Source organism: Armigeres subalbatus, chromosome 2 (assembly GCF_024139115.2).
Source record: "Armigeres subalbatus isolate Guangzhou_Male chromosome 2, GZ_Asu_2, whole genome shotgun sequence".
NCBI classification, from domain to species: domain Eukaryota; kingdom Metazoa; phylum Arthropoda; class Insecta; order Diptera; family Culicidae; genus Armigeres; species Armigeres subalbatus.
In genome coordinates, this window is record NC_085140.1 from 393,316,174 (window position 1) to 393,336,781 (window position 20,608).

General features: G+C 38.0%; 1 protein-coding gene across 16 annotated transcripts in view; it reads left to right on the plus strand.

Moving 5' to 3' along the window:
* LOC134213208 (1-phosphatidylinositol 4,5-bisphosphate phosphodiesterase classes I and II) overlaps positions 1 to 20,608 on the plus strand; it is a 262,306-nt gene that overhangs the window by 141,062 nt on the left and 100,636 nt on the right. For all 16 annotated transcript variants that reach the window (XM_062691932.1, XM_062691930.1, XM_062691939.1 and 13 more), the window contains 2 exons: positions 7,035 to 7,181; positions 16,994 to 17,131. In XM_062691932.1, coding sequence (XP_062547916.1) covers positions 7,035 to 7,181; positions 16,994 to 17,131 — 285 coding nt within the window. The remainder of the gene's footprint in view (positions 1 to 7,034; positions 7,182 to 16,993; positions 17,132 to 20,608) is intronic.

The following is a 20,608-nucleotide window of genomic DNA, read 5'->3' on the forward strand; positions in this document are numbered from 1 at the left end:
ACAAATAAGACAAATAAGACAAATAAGACAACAAGACAAATAAGACAAATAAGACAAATAAGACAAATAAGACAAATAAGACAAATAAGACAAATAAGACAACAAGACAAATAAGACAAATAAGACAAATAAGACAAATAAGACAAATAAGACAAATAAGACAAATAAGACAACAAGACAAATAAGACAAATAAGACAAATAAGACAAATAAGACAAATAAGACAAATAAGACAAATAAGACAAATAAGACAAATAAAGACAAATAAGACAAATAAGACAAATAAGACAAATAAGACAACAAGACAAATAAGACAAATAAGACAAATAAGACAAATAAGACAAATAAGACAAATAAGACAAATAAGACAAATAAGACAAATAAGACAAATAAGACAAATAAGACAAATAAGACAAATAAGACAAATAAGACAAATAAGACAAATAAGACAAATAAGACAAATAAGACAAATAAGACAAATAAGACAAATAAGACAAATAAGACAAATAAGACAATAAGACAAATAAGACAAATAAGACAAATAAGACAAATAAGACAAATAAGACAAATAAGACAAATAAAACAAATAAGACAAATAAGACAAATAAGACAAATAAGACAAATAAGATAAATAAGAAAAATAAGACAAATAAGACAAATAAGACAAATAAGACAAATAAGACAAATAAGACAAACAAGACAAATAAGACCAATAAGACAAATAAGACAAATAAGACAAATAAGACAAATAAGACAAATAAGACAAATAAGACAAATAAGACAAATAAGACAAGTAAGACAAATAAGACAAATAAGACAAATAAGACAAATAAGACAAATAAGACAAATAAGACAAATAAGACAAATAAGACAAATAAGACAAATAAGACAAATAAGACAAGTAAGACAAATAAGACAAATAAGACAAGTAAGACAAATAAGACAAATAAGACAAATAAGACAAATAAGACAAATAAGACAAATAAGACAAATAAGACAACAAGACAAATAAGACAAATAAGACAACAAGACAACAAGACAAATAAGACAAATAAGACAAATAAGACAAATAAGACAAATAAGACAACAAGACAAATAAGACAAATAAGACAACAAGACAAATAAGACAAATAAGACAAATAAGACAAATAAGACAAATAAGACAAATAAGACAAATAAGACAACAAGACAAATAAGACAAATAAGACAACAAGACAACAAGACAACAAGACAAATAAGACAAATAAGACAAATAAGACAAATAAGACAAATAAGACAAATAAGACAACAAGACAAATAAGACAAATAAGACAAATAAGACAAATAAGACAAATAAGACAAATAAGACAAATAAGACAAATAAGACAACAAGACAAATAAGACAAATAAGACAAATAAGACAAATAAGACAAATAAGACAAATAAGACAAATAAGACAAATAAGACAAATAAGACAAATAAGACAAATAAGACAAATAAGACAAATAAGACAAATAAGACAAATAAGACAAATAAGACAAATAAGACAAATAAGACAAATAAGACAACAAGACAAATAAGACAAATAAGACAAATAAGACAAATAAGACAAATAAGACAAATAAGACAAATAAGACAAATAAGACAAATAAGACAAATAAGACAAATAAGACAACAAGACAAATAAGACAAATAAGACAAATAAGACAAATAAGACAAATAAGACAAATAAGACAAATAAGACAAAAATACAAATAAGACAAATAAGACAAATAAGACAAATAAGACAAGACAAATAAGACAAATAAGACAAATAAGACAAATAAGACAAATAAGACAAATAAGACAAATAAGACAAATAAGACAAATAAGACAAATAAAACAAATAAGACAAATAAGACAAATGAGACAAATAAGACAAATAAGACAACAAGACAAATAAGACAAATAAGACAAATAAGACAAATAAGACAAATAAGACAAATAAGACAAATAAGACAACAAGACAAATAAGACAAATAAGACAACAAGACAAATAAGACAAATAAGACAAATAAGACAAATAAGACAAATAAGACAAATAAGACAAATAAGACAACAAGACAAATAAGACAAATAAGACAAATAAGACAAATAAGACAAATGAGACAAATACGACAAATAAGACAAATAAGACAGACAAGACAAATAAGACAAATAAGACAGACAAGACAAATAAGACAAATAAGACAAATAAGACAAATAAGACAAATAAAACAAATAAGACAAATAAGACAACAAGACCAATAAGACAAATCAGACAAATAAGACAAATAAAACAAATAAAACAAATAAGACAAATAAGACAAATAAGACAAATAAGACAAATAAGACAAATAAGACAAATAAGACAAATAAGACAAATAAGACAAATAAGACAAATAAGACAAATAAGACAAATAAGACAAATAAGACAGACAAGAGAAATAAGACAAATAAGGGAAATAGAACAAACAAGACAAATAAGACAAATAAGACAAATAAGACAAATAAGACAAATAAGACAAATAAGACAAATAAGACAAATAAGACAAATAAGACAAATAAGACAAATAAGACAAATAACACTCAGCGTATCTCCTAAATGGGATACGGAAAGCTTTGAGTGCTCTTTCGAAACATTCACTTGGGTCCCTTTTCATAGCTCGATTCCGGGCAATGAGAAAGCGGACTCTTCGGATAAGGTGTGCTCTGTGAAAGGTAATATTTATGAAAGACAAATCACCTTTGAATAATTTTTCACATTAGTTCGTCAGGGAACCTTCATTCGAATCATGAACCAGGAATTCCTCCGGATATTTCTTCAGGAATTCTTCCGGATATTATGTCAGGAATTCTTCCGGATAACCCTCCAAATATTCCTCCAGGAATTCCTTCGGATATTTTCTTAGTAATTACTCAAATTAATCCTCCAAGAATTCCTCCAAATATTCCTCCGAGAATTCCTCCGCATACTTCTTCAGTAATTTATCCAGTTATTTTTCCAGGACTCCCGCCGGATATTTCTACAGGAATTTCTCCGGATATCCTTCAAGAATTCTTTCGGATATTTCTTCACGAATTCTCCCGGATATTTTTTCAAGAATTCCTCCGGAGATTCTTTCAGGAATTCCTTCAAATATTCCTCCAGGAAGCTCACCAAATATTCCTTCATGAATTTTTCCGGATATTTCTTCAGGAATTCCACCAGATATTCCTCCTGAAATTGTTTTGAAGATTCCTCCGGATATTCCTTCAGAAATGCCTCCGGATAATTCTTTAGCAACTTCTCTGGATATTTCTCCAGGAATTCCTCCTGATGTTTTTTCAGGAATTACTCTATTTATTCCTCCAGGAATTCCGTCGGAAATTCCTTTATGAACTTTTCAGGATATTCCCTCACAAATTCCTTTGGGTATTATTTCGGAGGCATTCCTGGAAGAAATTCGGGAGGAATATCTGGAAGAAATTCGGGAGGAATATCCAGAAGAAATTCTATGAAGAAAATTCTGTTGGAATATCCAGATTATCTGGAGGAGCTCCCGGAGGAATATATGGAGGAACTCCTGGTGGAATATTCGGACGATTTCCCTTGAGGTATATAAGGAGGAATATCAGGAGGCATATCGTGAGGAGTATTTGGAGGAATTCCTAGTGAAATATCAGAAGGGCATCCAGAAGGAATATCCCCGAGAATTCCTGGAAAAATATCCAGACGAATTTTTGGAGATATATCCGGAGGAATTCGTGGAAGAATATCTGAAAGAATTCTTGGAGAAATATCCAAAGGAATTTGTGGAGGAATATCCGGAAGAATGCCTGGTTTAAAATCCGGATGAATTCCTGGAGGAATATCCGGAGGAATATCTGGAGGAGTATTTGGTGGAATTCCTGTAGAAATATAAGAAGGAATTCATGGAAGAATATACGAAGGGATTTCCTGAGGAATATCCGAAGGATCTCCTGGAGAAATTTCCAATGGAATTCCTGGAGGAGTATACGGAGGAATTCCTGCAGGAATATCTGAAGGAAGTTCTGCATAAATATTCGAAGGAATATCTTGAGGACCATACGGAGAGGAATATCCAGTAGAATGCCTGGAGGATTATCAGGAGGAACTCCTGGAAGAATATACGAAGGAATCACTGGAGATATATTCGGGGGCACTGCTGGAGGAACATTCGGAAGAATTCCTGGAGAAATAACCTAAGCAATATCTGGAGGAATATCCGGAGGCACTCGTGGAGTAATATCCGGAGGAATATCTGGAGGAATATCCGAAATAATTCTCTGGAGATATATCCGGGGCACTGCTGGAGGAATATTTGGAAGAATTCCTGGAGAAAAAACCTAAGCAATATCTGGAAGAACATCCGGAGGCACTCGTGAAGTAATATCCGGAGGAACATCTGGAGGAATATTCGAAATAATTGTTCAGCGAATATTCTGACAAATTCCAAAATAAATATTCGTACGAATATTTGGAGGAATATTCGGAGAAATTCCTGGGAGAATATCAGGAGGAATTCTTGGAGGAATATCCGGACGAGTTCCTAGAGGAATCTGCGAAGGAATATTTGGAGGAATATTCGGCGGAATATCCAGTCGAATCTTGGAGGAATATCCAGTGGAAAAGTTCCTAGAGGAATATCCGAAGGAATAAATGGAGGAATATTCGAAGGAGTTCCTGGAAAAATATCTGGAACAACTCCTAAAGGAATATCCGGATTATTTCTTGGATGAATATTTGGATGACATCCTAGAAGAATATACTGAGAAATTCGTGGATGAATATCTGAAGTATTCCTGAACCATGTAGATAGCAGGGCCGATCCGCCCTTCCCTTAAACACGTGGCTTAAGCTCCACTGGGGAGACCAGAAATTGCCCGGACGAGATTCTCCTTAGGGCGAGTCCATTTATTCTCCTCGAAAGGGATTTTACGGATCGTTTCAGCTAGCTAGCGAACCAACGACCAAACGGGATCACCCTATTACCACGACATCCTCATACAACCAGAAGGCACGCAGAGATTCGACTGCCTTGACTGACTGCCCCCTACGTCACACTCCCATATGGTGGAGGACGGGACTCGAAACAAACAAAAGAACGCGAAGTGACATAAAACACATAGAAATCAATCAAACAGCAGGGATTGGGGACAGAACTAACATTTATTATAAGAGAGACAAATTAGTTTAGTGTTTACATGTATTTGGGTTTGATTCTTCAGTTTAGCTTTTCTCATTCATGTTTAGGTTGTGTTCGTCCTTTCTACTCTGTCCCTACTACGTGTGCGTTTTCTCTCCCTGACTAATTCTCATGTGCTCAGGTGCTTTCGTGTTCTTGATGTGACGTCACATTTCTAGAAGCGCATCGGTGGGCTAGTCTGCGCTCCTGGTGACAAGAATTTTTAGCGGCCGCAATTCGTCACGCACGCTTTCACGGATCACCAATTCTTGTGTTCCTTTAAAAAAACAACTCCGAGCCGTCCTCACCGGATGCCCCGCTCCACGAAAAAGATTATGAGCTGGATGGACTCACCGGATTTTGATGGCTTACACGCCCAGTCGTTGACCTACGGGCAGGTCAATGTGCCCGTCTCAAGCGGCGACGATGACGCCAGGCGCCTGCTTGGTCGATGGCGGTTGGCTTGCCCGCTCTAACAGCGGCGATGCAGTGATGGCGACACGCGGTGGCAGCAGTGATGGCGGTTGGCGGTATGATGACACGGATCGATTTATGGACCCTGTCCACGATGAGGTCCCCCAGGCCTCACCCAGACGATTTGTTGACGGATCGTCCAGCTTTCAACGGGTTGACGGTTGCTGGGAAAGCTTTCGTCCATGGAGGGGAAGGGGGGCGATCCTGAGATTCGCCATTTCCCGAAATTTCTTCGTCCACATTCGTAATTGCACAATTGCGAAGGGTAACTCGGTGCGCTGGACCTGCTGCCGTCCCTTTCCAACCTTTCGAGGCGACAAATAAACTCGCCCAAGGAAAGATTGGGCAAAAGTTTATGGCTTGTTGCCTATGCTAAAGGACAGTTCAACATTTAAACATTTTGAATGGCATTTTCGCCCATTCACATACATATATACAGAAACACATTTAATATTTAAAAAATGTGACCTAACGGCTATAGTTGGAGGAATATCAGGACTAGCGGACTAATGGTCAAAAGTCGTTGTTAGAGATTTGAACATCATAAACGTCGCATAGCTATTGTCCGACATTTTGGCTACGTGGTGTGAATGATTGACGGTTCTCCCAACAACTGTTGCAACTCCTGGTTCATTCACTTCCTCCATGTACCATCTTCCATCTGCACCCCGCCATTACGCAACACATTCCTCTTTAAAACTCAAAGTACGCATTAATCCTCCATGATCATTGTCCAGGTTTCGTGATCGTAGAGACCGCTCTACTATGGACACGAAACCTGGACAATGCTTAGAATAATTGAAAGTTTTATAGAAACATGTATTGGAGGTAACCATCAGTATGTTAGACTTTTGCTTTGGACTTTTTGCGTGGGAGGTCCCGTAGCGTAGTTGGCTACACGTTCGCCATACAAGCGAATGGTCATTGGTCATGGGTTCGATTCCCAGCCCCTCCACCAAACCCTCGTCAGTCGCTGGATGCGCAGCCTAAGCGGTGGCGTGGCGTATTGAGGAGCGGCTTGGCTTTTCATATTTCCATGTTTATTCGTGCATTTAGCCCAAAACTGTTTGCATGATGCTAATGAATTTGTATTAAGGCCCACTTCCGACTAGATTCATACGGGAAAATCTAATAAATGTGCATCACTGACCGGTGTTACTTGTCACAAACTAAAGCTTATTTCTGTCGCTAACCATTGCTGGCACTAAACTGAAGTTCGAAAGTCGATTTCCACGGTTTCGAACGCTTTTCCGGCAATGTGCTGGTGTTAAACAAAACGTTGATTAATTTTATGTACATACAGACTGATAAACATTATTACGATCAAAATCCTTCTTGGAATATAACTAACGATAAATATTCTTTTTTTCTACAGGAATCTTGCACTGGAACACCGGTGACCGTTCGAGTGGATGCCAAAGGATTCTACTTGTACTGGGTGGATCAGAACCACGAAATGTACTTTCTCGACATTGCTACAATCCGAGATGTCCGTACGGGTCCATACGCTAAAAAGCCAAGGGTAAGTTAGTATAATGCTTCTTTACATTTGCATCTAGATTTTAATAGGGTAGACAGTTAGTATATGAAAAGAAAATCATTCAAAAACATTTCGACCATAACCATCGATAAAAAAAATCTAAATTAGCCGCACGTCTATGACATTTGATGATGCAATTTCGAAGAGAAACCTTACAGAATTCATCAATGACCACCACAATAGCCCTTACCTTGTTAAATTGTTCTTCCTTGTTGAAAATGGGTTTAACTTAAATATTGACTTTTAATGTTAGATTCTAAACCAGTTTACCTTGAAGTTGATGAACTAAATTTATGTGTGGATAGATTACAATCGCGACATTAAATAACAATACATTTTATACATTCACTGGTAACTAGGAAACCCTTTGACCATTATGGATCATTTGCCTATAAACCCCATTTGGTACAAAGTTTATTGCAATAGATGTTATCCGACAGCATTAAATTTGGGGGAGTACCATGTAGTGTGGGTGATGTTCAACAGTCTTTTCTCTTCTCTTCATTGGCATTACATCCTGCACTGGGACATTGCTGCCTCTCAGCTTTGTGTTCATTGAGCACTTACACAGTTAGAACTTTTATGCCCAGGGGAGTCGAGGCAATTTCCAAACCGAAAAATGCCTAGACCGGCATCGGGAATCGAACTCAGCCACCCTCAGCATGGTTTTGCTTTGTAGCCGCCCATCTTACCGCACGGCTAAGGAGTGCCTGTTCAACAGTGCTATTATTAAATAATTATTGATAAAACGCGCGATAGCTGGAGAATAAGAATAGCTTATTTGTTTCAATTCTAACCATAGATACCCGCGTTACTAGTGGATCCTGCTGAAATGCTATCCGATTTGGATAAGGAAATTATTTTGAGCTTTGAACGGAATGTCTTCAATTGTCGTAAGACAAATTCGTACTTTCCCATTTAATTCCACCACGTTTTTCGATCTCAACAGTAAGGCCGTCTTCAGTGTCTCGTACTTGAATAAGTCGATTTGATTAAACTTCCCTCAAGCTTAACTTCTTCTATTCATGATTTAAAATATTGTTATTGTAAAAGCATTTCTTAGAATGCTTGTTATGCGTAAAATAATATAATAAAGCGTATCCTAATATATTTCATTCTGTCAATAATAACAATTATCCTGCCAAAACGGTCGTCCACCAAGAGTATTGAAACATAATTGGATATTTTTCGTATGACCATTTTCAAGAAGATCTATCAGCTCGGAGCGTTTATTCATTGACCTACGTACCTGTTTTGAGTGAATCTCGGCTTTATTGAATCAATTTTTTTGTTACAAATTGAATTGCGAATGTCGATATCCCAATTTATCTTACTGTGGCTGGCAACAAGAGACTGTTGTCTTGAAAGCGGTGATAATACTATCAAGTGGACCAATTTTATTAGGATAATTGAATTCTCATCGATTACTTATTGATGATGGTGCATTTATTTCTACTGGAGTCGAAACCGCTCGAATTCTGCCCGTTCAACGAAATATACTTGCTTGTAGGTTCCAACATTCTAATTTAGTTTTCGTCCCAGTCGTTAAACATGGACAATCTTTTGGATTGAATAATCATTTAATCATGTAATATTCAAATCCAAGCGTAAACCTCTTTTTATTCAGCACCGGAAAGTTTTTGCAACAATCGCGAATGCTTTGAAACTGACTAACGGATCGGAAATTACTTTCCACCTCTTTCATTTCCTTTCGTTGCGGTTGAATTGGCAGTTGTGAAGGGGGCTATTCAATAAGATAATAAATTGCGCTGACGGGACAAAAATGAAAAGAGTTGAATTATCGACATTTCCAACTAGCTTAGGTTGTCCTCCGATAGGACATATTTTCATTTATCAAAAATTAAAAAAGGACGCAAAAACCAAATGCAGTGAAGTGAAAAAACACTTATTTATTCTTTGTTCCCGCCTTACCAGCTGGAAAGATAGCCAGATGACGCATGTTGGTTTGGTAGTCGTAAAAAATAATTGGGCCCAATTGTTTGCTACTTCGCAGCGTCCCCAAAAAAGGCTTTGTGTTGCGCATTTCAAGCTATGGCAATTTTGCTATCCTGGCAATGATGTGCTACTGATGCATAGTTATACAATGTTTTGTAATGTATGTAACATTTTTGGTCAAAATGAGATTTTTATATATTCTGAATCCTCGTCCAAAAATACGTATTCTAACAAAAAACACAAAAACAATTTGTTTTGTTCAGGAATGTATATTTTTTTAGGTTTGTTTGAGAAACTACATATGTGCACGTGCATTGAAAAGCAATTATGGAATACTGCTTACAGTTTTCACACTGGAAGTGCCCCATGGTGTTGAGTTTTGCCAAACAATATTCATGTGTATCGAAGAAATCGAAAGATTCGGTGCCAATTTGTTCAAAAACAGTTTTTTTTTGTTTTCTCGAAATTGTGTAAAATGGATAAAATGCAGTTTCTCAAACAAATGATGAATTTCATGTCACTGGATTAGTTTGTTGAAAACTTCTTCCAAAGTTATTATCTTCTTTCTATATATAAAAATGAGTTAGCATTTCCTTTGAGGCAAAATAATTCACGAACGGGATGATCGATTTGCAAGATTTAATCACCAATCGAATCGTTTTGGGCTCTTCTGTGTCTATGTATATGAAAAATTCTAACAAATTCCAACAAATGTAAAAATGCTATGTTTCCCCCGATTCTGAAGAAAACCATCAAGCTCGAACTAAAATGGATTTAGAGGGCGACGACTAAACGATTGACATTTAGGACGGCGAAAAAACAACCCTAGCAAGATCGGTCAGGTTCGACTAGTTTTCAATAAAACTAGAGTCACGTTTCCGTACCTAAAATTTAAAAATTTCGAAGGTCAAAAGGTCGGAAGGACAAACTGTCGAAAGATCAAAAGTTCGAAATGTTGAAAAAAAAAAAATGAATCAAAAGGTCGAAAGGACAAAAGATCGAAAAGACAAAAGGCCGAAAGAACAAAAGGACAAAAGGTCGATGGAAAAGAAGGTAAAAAATTACAAAAGGTTGAAGGAAAAGCAATTTAAAAAAAAAACTGGATCAAAAGATCCAATGAAGAAAAGATAGAAGAGGCAAAAGGTCGAAGGTCAAAAGTTCGAAGGACAAAGGTCGAAATGACTAAAAATCGAAAGGTCAAATTGGCAAAAGGTGGAAGGAAATGAAGGTCGAAAAAATTACAAAAGTTTGCAAAAAACTGGATCAAAAGGTCGAAAGGCCAAAAGATCAAAAAAAACAAAAGGTCGACAGAACAAATAGTCGAGTAGACAGATATTGGAGGTTTCATTCTATTAATCATAGGCTGATCTTACGAGTAATGCCTTCTATATTAAACAGATGCTATTCTTCCTTAGCCGTGCGGTAAGATGCGCGGCTTCAAAGCAAGACCATGCTGAAGGTAATTGGGTTTGATTCCCGGTCCGGTCTAGGAAATTTTCGGGTTAGAAATTTTCTCGACTTCCCTGGGCATAAAAGTATTATCGCCTTAGCCTCATGATATACTTACTTACTTGATGGGCTACAGCTCTTCGATGAACCTACGCCGAATAGAGTATCCTTCTCCACTGGACTCGATCCTGGGCCAATCGCTTCCAGTCGTCCTGAACGTTGAGCGCCTTCAGGTCCTCTTCAACTGCAGAAATCCATCGTGTACGCGGCCTTCCATGAAGCCTGCGGCCTCTTCCGTGTTCTCTACTAAATATTATTGTTCACGATACTCGCGTGCCGTCACTCGAAGGACTTGCTTCGCTAATTTAATTAGCCCCGAAAAGTTCACCGCAATGCAAAGTCTTCACCAAACGAGCCAGGAATTGCACTAAGTCCAGTACACTGCACTCAAACCGACCACGCAAAATTAAAATTGGCAGTTTAGCTCAACACTCAACACACAATTTTGTGTCATCTAGGGACCAAAGAAACTACCGACCGTACTTGTTTGTTCTTCAACGTATTATTTGCTACTGGTTTATTTCAATTTTGCTGTCCACTCTTCCTACAGCTGTATGGTTGACCATCGGCTATCGGTCGTGCGGGAGACTCTCTTACCCTCTATTTCTGTTGGCGGAGTATTAGACGAGTCATTAAAAAAGGGTAGTGTAGGGTTGCGTTAGATGGGCAATAAAATTCAATTGAACTTAAAACTACTTTTTACGGCTATCACTATTTCTAACAATTATCTTCGTTTGACGTTCTTCTGGCATACGAACAACGTGACCAGCCCACCGTAGTCTGCCGTGTTGAATAAGCTTAATAAATAATATCCAGCCCTTTATACACCTGGTACAACTCGTAATTCATGTGACGCCGCCAGATATCGTTCTCCTGTTTATCGCCGAGTATTGACCGCAGCACCTTACGCTCAAATACTCCGAAAGCTCTCCGATCAGCCTCCTTTAACGTCCATGTTTCATGGCCGTATAAAGTCACCGGAAGAATTAGAGTAGTATACAGCGTAAGTTTTGTTTTCGTCATGACAGACTCATAGAACCTCTGCATATCGTTCTGCTCCATTTTTTCCTGCGCCTCGCTAATTACTTGTTCTTCATATTCTTTCTTCTTCCTGCGGTGGGTTCGTTTTTCGGCTGCTCTTGCTTCCTTGTACCGATCTCTATTCGATCGGGTACCCGACAACAACATCCGGCTTCTGGCAACGTTCTTCTCATCTGTCACTCTCTGACACTCCACATCAAACCAACCCGTCCTGGGTCGCCTCTGTGCATTGCCTACCACTTCTCGTGCTGTTGTCCTCACCGCTCCATGGATCGACTCCCATAGATCGTTGATGTTGTCGCTAACGTTGATTGCACTTATCCGACCGTCGAGCTTCTGGCGGTACTCAGCCGATACTCCTTCTGCCGACAATCGCTGGATATTGTAACGCATCGTTCGCTGTGATCTTTCGGTCGATACAGTTGACAACCGTGATCGAATTTTACTGACAACGATGTAGTGATCAGAGCCTCATGATATACGAATGCAAAAATGGTAACTTGGCTTAGAAACCTCGCGGGTAATAAGTACTGAATGATCACTAAGTAGCGAGGCGGCAATGTCCCAGTGGATGATGTAATTCCAATACATAAGAAGAAGGTGACGCTATTCTTTAGAGTTAACTTAACCCTCCAACACCCATTTTTTTGGTATCGTTCAAAACCACTATTTTGCTTTCCAAAACCGATCTAAACACATTTCAGGCAAAAGTTTTAAATTGGCGATGTATCATTCGTTATTCGCTAAAATGTATCGTCTTTTGAAGATATAAAAATAAAATTATTATCACTAGAAGATGGTAAGCTAAGCCAAAAATTATATATTTCGAATGATTATTTTGATGGAAATGAGTGAAGAACTGTTTCAGGAAATAAAGCCTAGCAACACTTTGATGAAAATATCGGTTAGACAATATACTTCTGAAGTATAAAAATACATATGCGAAATCCGATAGAATAGCCTACGACTAAAAGAAGGAGCAATTGAACAATGAAATATTATCAGGTGAAACACAAATAAAAATATATGTGCAAAATAATGGTTGATTAACAATCGACGTTTTGGCTCATTTTTGTAATTTTGACCTTTAATCCCATCTCACCTTTTGACCGTTCGACTTTTTGTCCCTTTGACCTACAACCTACGATCTTTTGTCCTACAACCGTAATTTCTATCTTTTGTTATTTCGACCTTTCGTCCATTCGTCCTTTCGACCTCTTATCCTTCGACCTCTTGACTCAGATTTTTTTGTTTCGACCTTTTGGCCCTTCGACCTTTTGTTCTTCGACCTTCTGCCCTTCGACCTTTCGACCTTTGACCTTTTGTCCTACAACCGTTTCAAAGAGTACCAACCTATCATAACTATTTGCGGTGAATAAATGCATTCCACTTTCAGTTAAAGGAAACATAACGCTTCGGTTGTTTAAATATAATGAGAATGTGTACATTAGGGCAGTTCACATTTTAAAAATGTTCGTAAATTCCAACTCCCATATGTCTATTAGCATCATTTTGATAATATAGGAGTCCTGGCAAAATTTCAGGCAATTCGGTGGCCATTTAGGGGTGGCGCGAAGTCAATTTATGTTTATATGGAAATTTGTATGGGAAAAACTAAAAAATTATTCAAGTCTCCCTACAACTGTCAAATCGTGATGAATTCAAATAAACATCCCCAACCTCAATTTTTGGGATCTATTTGAGCTCAATCAGTGGGTAACTCATTAATTTTGATTTATATTTCCACTGCTACGTTGAGGCTTATTACACCATTTTAGCCATTTATCCCATATTCACACTGTCAATAGAACCATCCAATCCACTCATAACTAATGTGTTATCCGGAGGTCTCATTTATATAGATTCCAAAAAGGGAGGTTGGGGATGTTTATTTGAATTCATCACAATTTGACAGTTGTAGGGAGACTTGAATAAATTTTTAGTTTTTCCCATACAAATTTCCATATAAACATAAATTGACTTCGCGCCACCCCTAAATGGCCACCGAGGCTATTTTCTATAGTTCCTAAAGTTTCTGCGCGAGCGTGGTTCAGAGGTGAGGACTTGAGTCGAGGCTTCATTCGCGTGATGTCGAGGCTTATGTCCAATCACTATTCACTAAACGCACATCTCTACAGAATAAACCTTGTCGATAGCAACTTATGTAGGTGCGGAGCCGGTTACGATGACATCGATCACGTAGTTTGGTTCTGCTCGGAAAATGACGCCTCCAGAGAGCAATTATTGGATACCCTTGTGGCCCGAGGTAAACAACCCTTCAGGGAAGTAAGAGGTGTATTGGGAGATCGCGATGTGGATTATATGCAGGCCATCTATGCCTTTCTTCGCTCGGCTGATATCAAAGTCTAATGCCCGTGTTTATCTCTTTCTCAGTTTTTTTCTCCGTTCGATTCTGTTTTTCTGTTCCGTGTACCACAAAGCCCTGGCCATCCGGAAGATGCTCCATGCCGAACAAAAATCGAGCACGACGCCACGCAAAACCGTTTCCAACGTCAAATGCCCGGATGAACAGCTGGAATAACCCTAAACCCATACTCCTACCCCGTCCGTCCTGAATTAAGTAATTGTTAACCTTGAGTCACCACGAGTATTATGGTCTACGTCCCCCTTCTCTACTAACTGTTAATGATAAGATGATACTCATTGTAAAAATATCATACTTAAGAATAGCGGCTCCGCAAAGTGTCACACACGACTGAGCCTACCAAATAAATGAAATGGTTAAAAAAAAAAAAAAATGGCCACCGAACTGCCTGAAATTTTGCCAGGACTCCTATATTATCAAAATGATGCTAATAGACATATGGGAGTTGGAATTTTCGAACATTTTTGAAATTTGAACTGCCCTAGTGTACATAAATTTGTCAATTCTACCATGACTAAAATTAACATATGCAAATGCATAGGAAACTGAATGTAAACACCCGCACATGAAATATGTGTTGCCCCGTCGGTAATAATACTCAATTATCATCACGCAATTATACCATGCTGCCAAATAGGTCATTCAGATTAACGCACGAACTGCTAATTACTGTTCTATGAACTCATCCCATTCAGGTCCTGGCAACTTCACGCTGAAGCCATTCGGACCTTGTTTACATTTTCTGATTAAATACGGACATCAACTTTGATTGCTTTCCCACTTTATGCTTTACGATCATCACGCGACCACCGTTACAGTAGGACTGATTTTACAGCGTTTAACAGGCCTGGGGCATTGCATGCGGGATCTATTTGACGCTGTATTCCAACATGGTAATTGCTGTTTCAAAGTTGCCACCGTTGTTGTTCACGCCTGCCTGTGAGCCTCTACCACCATCAACAGCGGGTAAATGTATAAAGTTTTATCGATTGGTGACTGGCCTCCAGAGAGTGTTTTGACAGCAGTTACAGATACAGTAAGATTTATAGACCCAGAAGACCCAAGCCGGCGGTAACCAGTTAACGAATCAATCACATCTGGGGAACTCTTTCGCGTGTACCTATTTTAGCAAAGCACTGTCGGCAGACACAGTCCTCAACAAGATTAATGTCTGAATTTGGGACCCACTGAGCAGTACCCTTTTCTATATCCTAAATTGTCTCAGAGCAAACCCACGATGTCGGCTCTTGTCCTTATCTGCAAAAGATGGTGAATCAGTTGGCGGAGTATCAAATGCCTCGATGGCATCGCATCATTTTCTTCCATCCCACTAAATATAACGAAAGTGAGTGTGGAAAGGAAAATTGCCCTGTGACCTGGTTCTAGCGAACCGAAACGTTTGCCACAATGTTGTCCCGTTGCCACCCGCTGGTCTATCGTAATCCGGTAAAGAGGCGTATATACGAATTACCTTTTCTTGGCGTGAAATTGTTGTTTTTATCGTTCTCTTTAAAGTGGATGAGTGTTTTATTGGCTCTTTGGTAAATGCAAAATTCATCACCAGCACAAAACAGCAATTCAAACAGCACGTATTAAATGATCATAAGCCAGATACAATTTAGTTGCTGCTGGAATAGTAAAAAAAATGGAGTTGAACTAACAGGCAGAGCATTGCCAAGCCCAAGATAGCGGGTTGGATTCCTGGTCGAGTCGAGGGGGATCATTCGGGATTGAAATTTTCTTAACACCTCTGAGCATAGAGTATTTTGGTACCTACTTGTCACACAATAAGAAATTCATGCATTGCTTGGCGTTTAAAACTCTCAATTAATTATTGTGCCTGTAAGCTAATTGCCATAAGTAAAAATCTTGAAAAATGCCTAGAAATATTAGTGGAGTTGTCCTAAACTTATTTCTGAACTTGATCTGAACTTTTAAAACGCGTGATAATATTGGGACGCCCTAGCATGTATGTGAGTAGACACATGCTCAAAGCTTTCTAAAAATTCATGCTTCCCGTGGTTTTACGACCAGAGTGACAAATTACACATTATAACGATTTGAGCACGAACAAGTGGGGGACGCTATTATGTAATTTTCGCCTGGATTATTTATAGCACGTGTTTACTCGGTGGTTGGGATCCTTAGTCGATGTCGCCGTTGTTTACTCAAAGGTCGTTGTCGCAAGCGCAACCTATCAATCAAGTGGTGGCCTAACTGACCGCGTACTGATGAGGGTAACAATAAATCTTCACTTTTTTGGTTGCTTTTGACAATCTGAAACAATTGATGCCGGAAAAGTGTAAAGGGGTTTCTGCGGTAATTTGCTTAATGAGCGAAATCATTTATGGACATTCTTGAGAAACTGGTGGCGGAATTCTATGATTACTAAAAATAAATCGGAATGGCTTGTGTACTGGCTTTCTCGATGGAGAAAAACTATAACGCTTAGCTTGGAATGATTAAGGCCAAACTATTATCTTAATTTCCCTTTTGCCATCATATCAGATTCTGAATAAGTTTTGATTACTGTTATTCCCAATTCCAAATTGGATTTTCCAGCTCAAGGCTTTTCCGGTAAGGGTCTTAATTCCGGCAAACGCATAAACACTTTTGATAGAATTTTACTAATAATAATATTTATTTTGAATGTAATGTTATATTTAAAATTAGAATCTAATGACGGTTTGGTAAAAAAAAACTGATGAATACCTTCGGGTTTAAAATAATTGCATCCTAGGAAACATTATGGCAGCTATTTTACTATTAGGTATGACGAAGTGCAACAAATCAATTCATTTATTAGGTTTCTATTGTTAAATGTCCCCCACCAATTCAACTTTACTCAAAAATGAAAGTGAAAATCCTTTCAATTGTTTTTTTTTTCTTTTTCAACATTCAGGACATGAAACTTCGGCAGCTAGTCACCATGGGCTCTCAGGATACGCTAGAAGAGAAAACTGTCACTGTTTGCCACGGTGCCGACTTCGTAAATGTGAATTTCATCAACTTCTGCTGTACTAGAAAGGATATCGCGAAGGTAAGTTTGTTATACCTATTATTGTATATTGAAGTTTTTGTTGTGAGAGACGTAGAGATCTTTGCTCAAATATGAACAAATAGGAACGAATGCAGTCACAGACAGACATTACTTCTATTCACTGTAAGTGCGTTACCTGCATCATAAGTAGATATCATTCCAACCTAATGCATAATTCCGCCATCCAGGGATGAGATGGAATGAGCAAAGGAGATGTAATTCATCCAGATTTCAACTGCACTCAACAGTAATAGAGCTTCAGAATTAAACAAATGCCATCCCCAGCAGGCATCATACTTTGCTTGCGACTACCTCACCATCCGATACATGAATGCCGGATTGCAGCTAAAGTTGTGTAGTAACTTTGCTCGGCAAACATATGACGGAAAGTTTCCGTCTGTATTTACATTTTGAACACGAGCATAAAGATGCATAAAGGTATGGTGGTGAGATGGTGCTGCGTCGAATGAATTCCGTTGACAGAAGCTGGAAATGAATTCGATTAAGATGTGAAAGTTTTCGCTTTGATGGTTTGTATGCATTAAACTTGAATTGCAAGTTCGGTCCCGCATGATCAAGAACATTGGAACGGTAGAGGCAAGTGTCCTTGCCATTCGCAAATGCGTAATAATTCAATTTTCACAAGTCAAAGACGCCGATGAGACCTTTGGTAGCATAGTCGATAAAGGTATGGTATTACCAAGTTTTGATTCCCCGGCTGGCGAGGAAATTCCTGAATTATTAATTTTTCAGTTCGAAAGCTGCGGAAATATGTTCGCGCAAGAACAATCTAATATTGTAAGTTTGCTTAGTTAGCTAATAAACCTAATTTGGTTTATTGAATATGTTACGAAAAGCATTACCTGCGATAGTTGTTTGAGTATAAAAATTCTGAATAAGTTCGATTTGGGAAAAGCTGATAATAGATGAAAGTCCTACCTTCAAAAGCGCTGCTATATTTTTTTTTTGATTAAACTAATTTTATTTGCTAATTATCTAATACATGCATTCCTCCGTATACATGAACTTTCCTCTGGTTGAATTGAACCATGTAGGAATTACAATATTTTAAATTTAAACTAAACTTAACCTAATTTATACTAAGGGTATGCTAAGTGCTGCTATAATCATTTTGTTATTTTCATCTCATACGACAGTCAACAAATAAGTTGCGATGCGTTGTTGCCAGATGACTCATGTAGGCGAAGCAACAGTCAGCTCCTAGGACACAACGCACACTCCTCCCCTATTTGCGTTTCGGTATAGAAAATGGAGCCGCATGATGCATTGTAAATTTGTTTGACGTTATCTCGCAATTTTTTAGATGTTTCATTCACAGCTTTTTATATCTTCAACTATATTATTATTTTCGATAGCAATAGTTTTATGTTACATCTACACTTGCCGGCACAATAAAGTGCCCACATGCTGTTTTTTACAAAATATATGCATATGAGAAATTAGAGAAAATAAATATTGCTTCTGAACGATGCGATCCAATTGAAGCCTGAAAAAACCTGTCCAAATCAATTTAAATTCAATTCAACTCCACTTCCAATCGAATCCAAATCCAATCCAAAACGATTATAAATTCAATCCATATCCAATCTTAATCCAATCCAAATCCAATCCAAATTCAATCCACATCCAATCCAAATCCATTCCAAATCCAATCAAAATCCAATCCAAATCCAATCCAAATCTAATCCAAATCTAATCCAAACCAACCAAACCAATCCAAACCAATCCAAACCAATCCAAACCAATCCAAACCAATCCAAACCAATCCAAACCAACCAAACCAATCCAAACCAATCCAAACCAATCCAAACCAGTCCAAACCAATCCAAACCAATCCAAACCAATCCAAACCAATCCAAACCCAATCCAAACCAATCCAAACCAATCCAAACCAATCCAAACCAATCCAAACCAATCCAAACCAATCCAAACCAATCCAAACCAATCCAAACCAATCCAAACCAACCAAACCAATCCAAACCAATCCAAACCAATCCAAACCAATCCAAACCAATCCAAACCAATCCAAACCAATCCAAACCAACCAAACCAATCCAAACCAATCCAAACCAATCCAAACCAACCAAACCAATCCAAACCAATCCAAACCAATCCAAACCAATCCAAACCAATCCAAACCAACCAAACCAATCCAAACCAATCCAAACCAATCCAAACCAATCCAAACCAATCCAAACCAACCAAATCCAACCAAACCAAACCAATCCAAACCAATCCCAAACCAATCCAAATCCAACCAAACCAATCCAAACCAACCAAACCAATCCAAACCAATCCAAACCAATCCAAACCAATCCAAACCAACCAATCCAAACCAATCCAAACCAATCCAAACCAATCCAAACCAACCAAACCAATCCAAACCAATCCAAACCAATCCAAACCAATCCAAACCAACCAAACCAATCCAAACCAATCCAAACCAATCCAAACCAACCAAACCAACCAAACCAATCCAAACCAACCAAACCAATCCAAACCAACCAAACCAATCCAAACCAACCAAACCAATCCAAACCAATCCAAACCAACCAAACCAATCCAAACCAATCCAAACCAACCAAACCAATCCAAACCAATCCAAACCAATCCAAACCAACCAAACCAATCCAAACCAATCCAAACCAATCCAAACCAATCCCAAACCAATCCAAACCAACCAAACCAATCCAAACCAACCAAACCAACCAAACCAATCCAAACCAATCCAAACCAACCAAACCAATCCAAACCAATCCAAACCAACCAAACCAACCAAACCAATCCAAACCAACCAAACCAATCCAAACCAATCCAAACCAATCCAAACCAATCCAAACCAATCCAAACCAACCAAACCAATCCAAACCAATCCAAACCAATCCAAACCAATCCAAACCAATCCAAACCAATCCAAACCAACCAAACCAATCCAAACCAATCCAAACCAACCAAACCAACCAAACCAATCCAAACCAATCCAAACCAATCCAAACCAATCCAAACCAATCCAAACCAACCAAACCAATCCAAACCAATCCAAACCAATCCAAACCAATCCAAACCAATCCAAACCAATCCAAACCAACCAAACCAATCCAAACCAATCCAAACCAATCCAAACCAATCCAAACCAATCCAAACCAATCCAAACCAATCCAAACCAATCCAAACCAATCCAAACCAATCCAAACCAACCAAACCAATCCAAACCAATCCAAACCAACCAAACCAATCCAAACCAATCCAAACCAATCCAAACCAATCCAAACCAATCCAAACCAATCCAAACCAACCAAACCAATCCAAACCAATCCAAACCAATCCAAACCAATCCAAACCAATCCAAACCAACCAAACCAATCCAAACCAATCCAAACCAATCCAAACCAATCCAAACCAACCAAACCAATCCAAACCAACCAAACCAATCCAAACCAACCAAACCAATCCAAA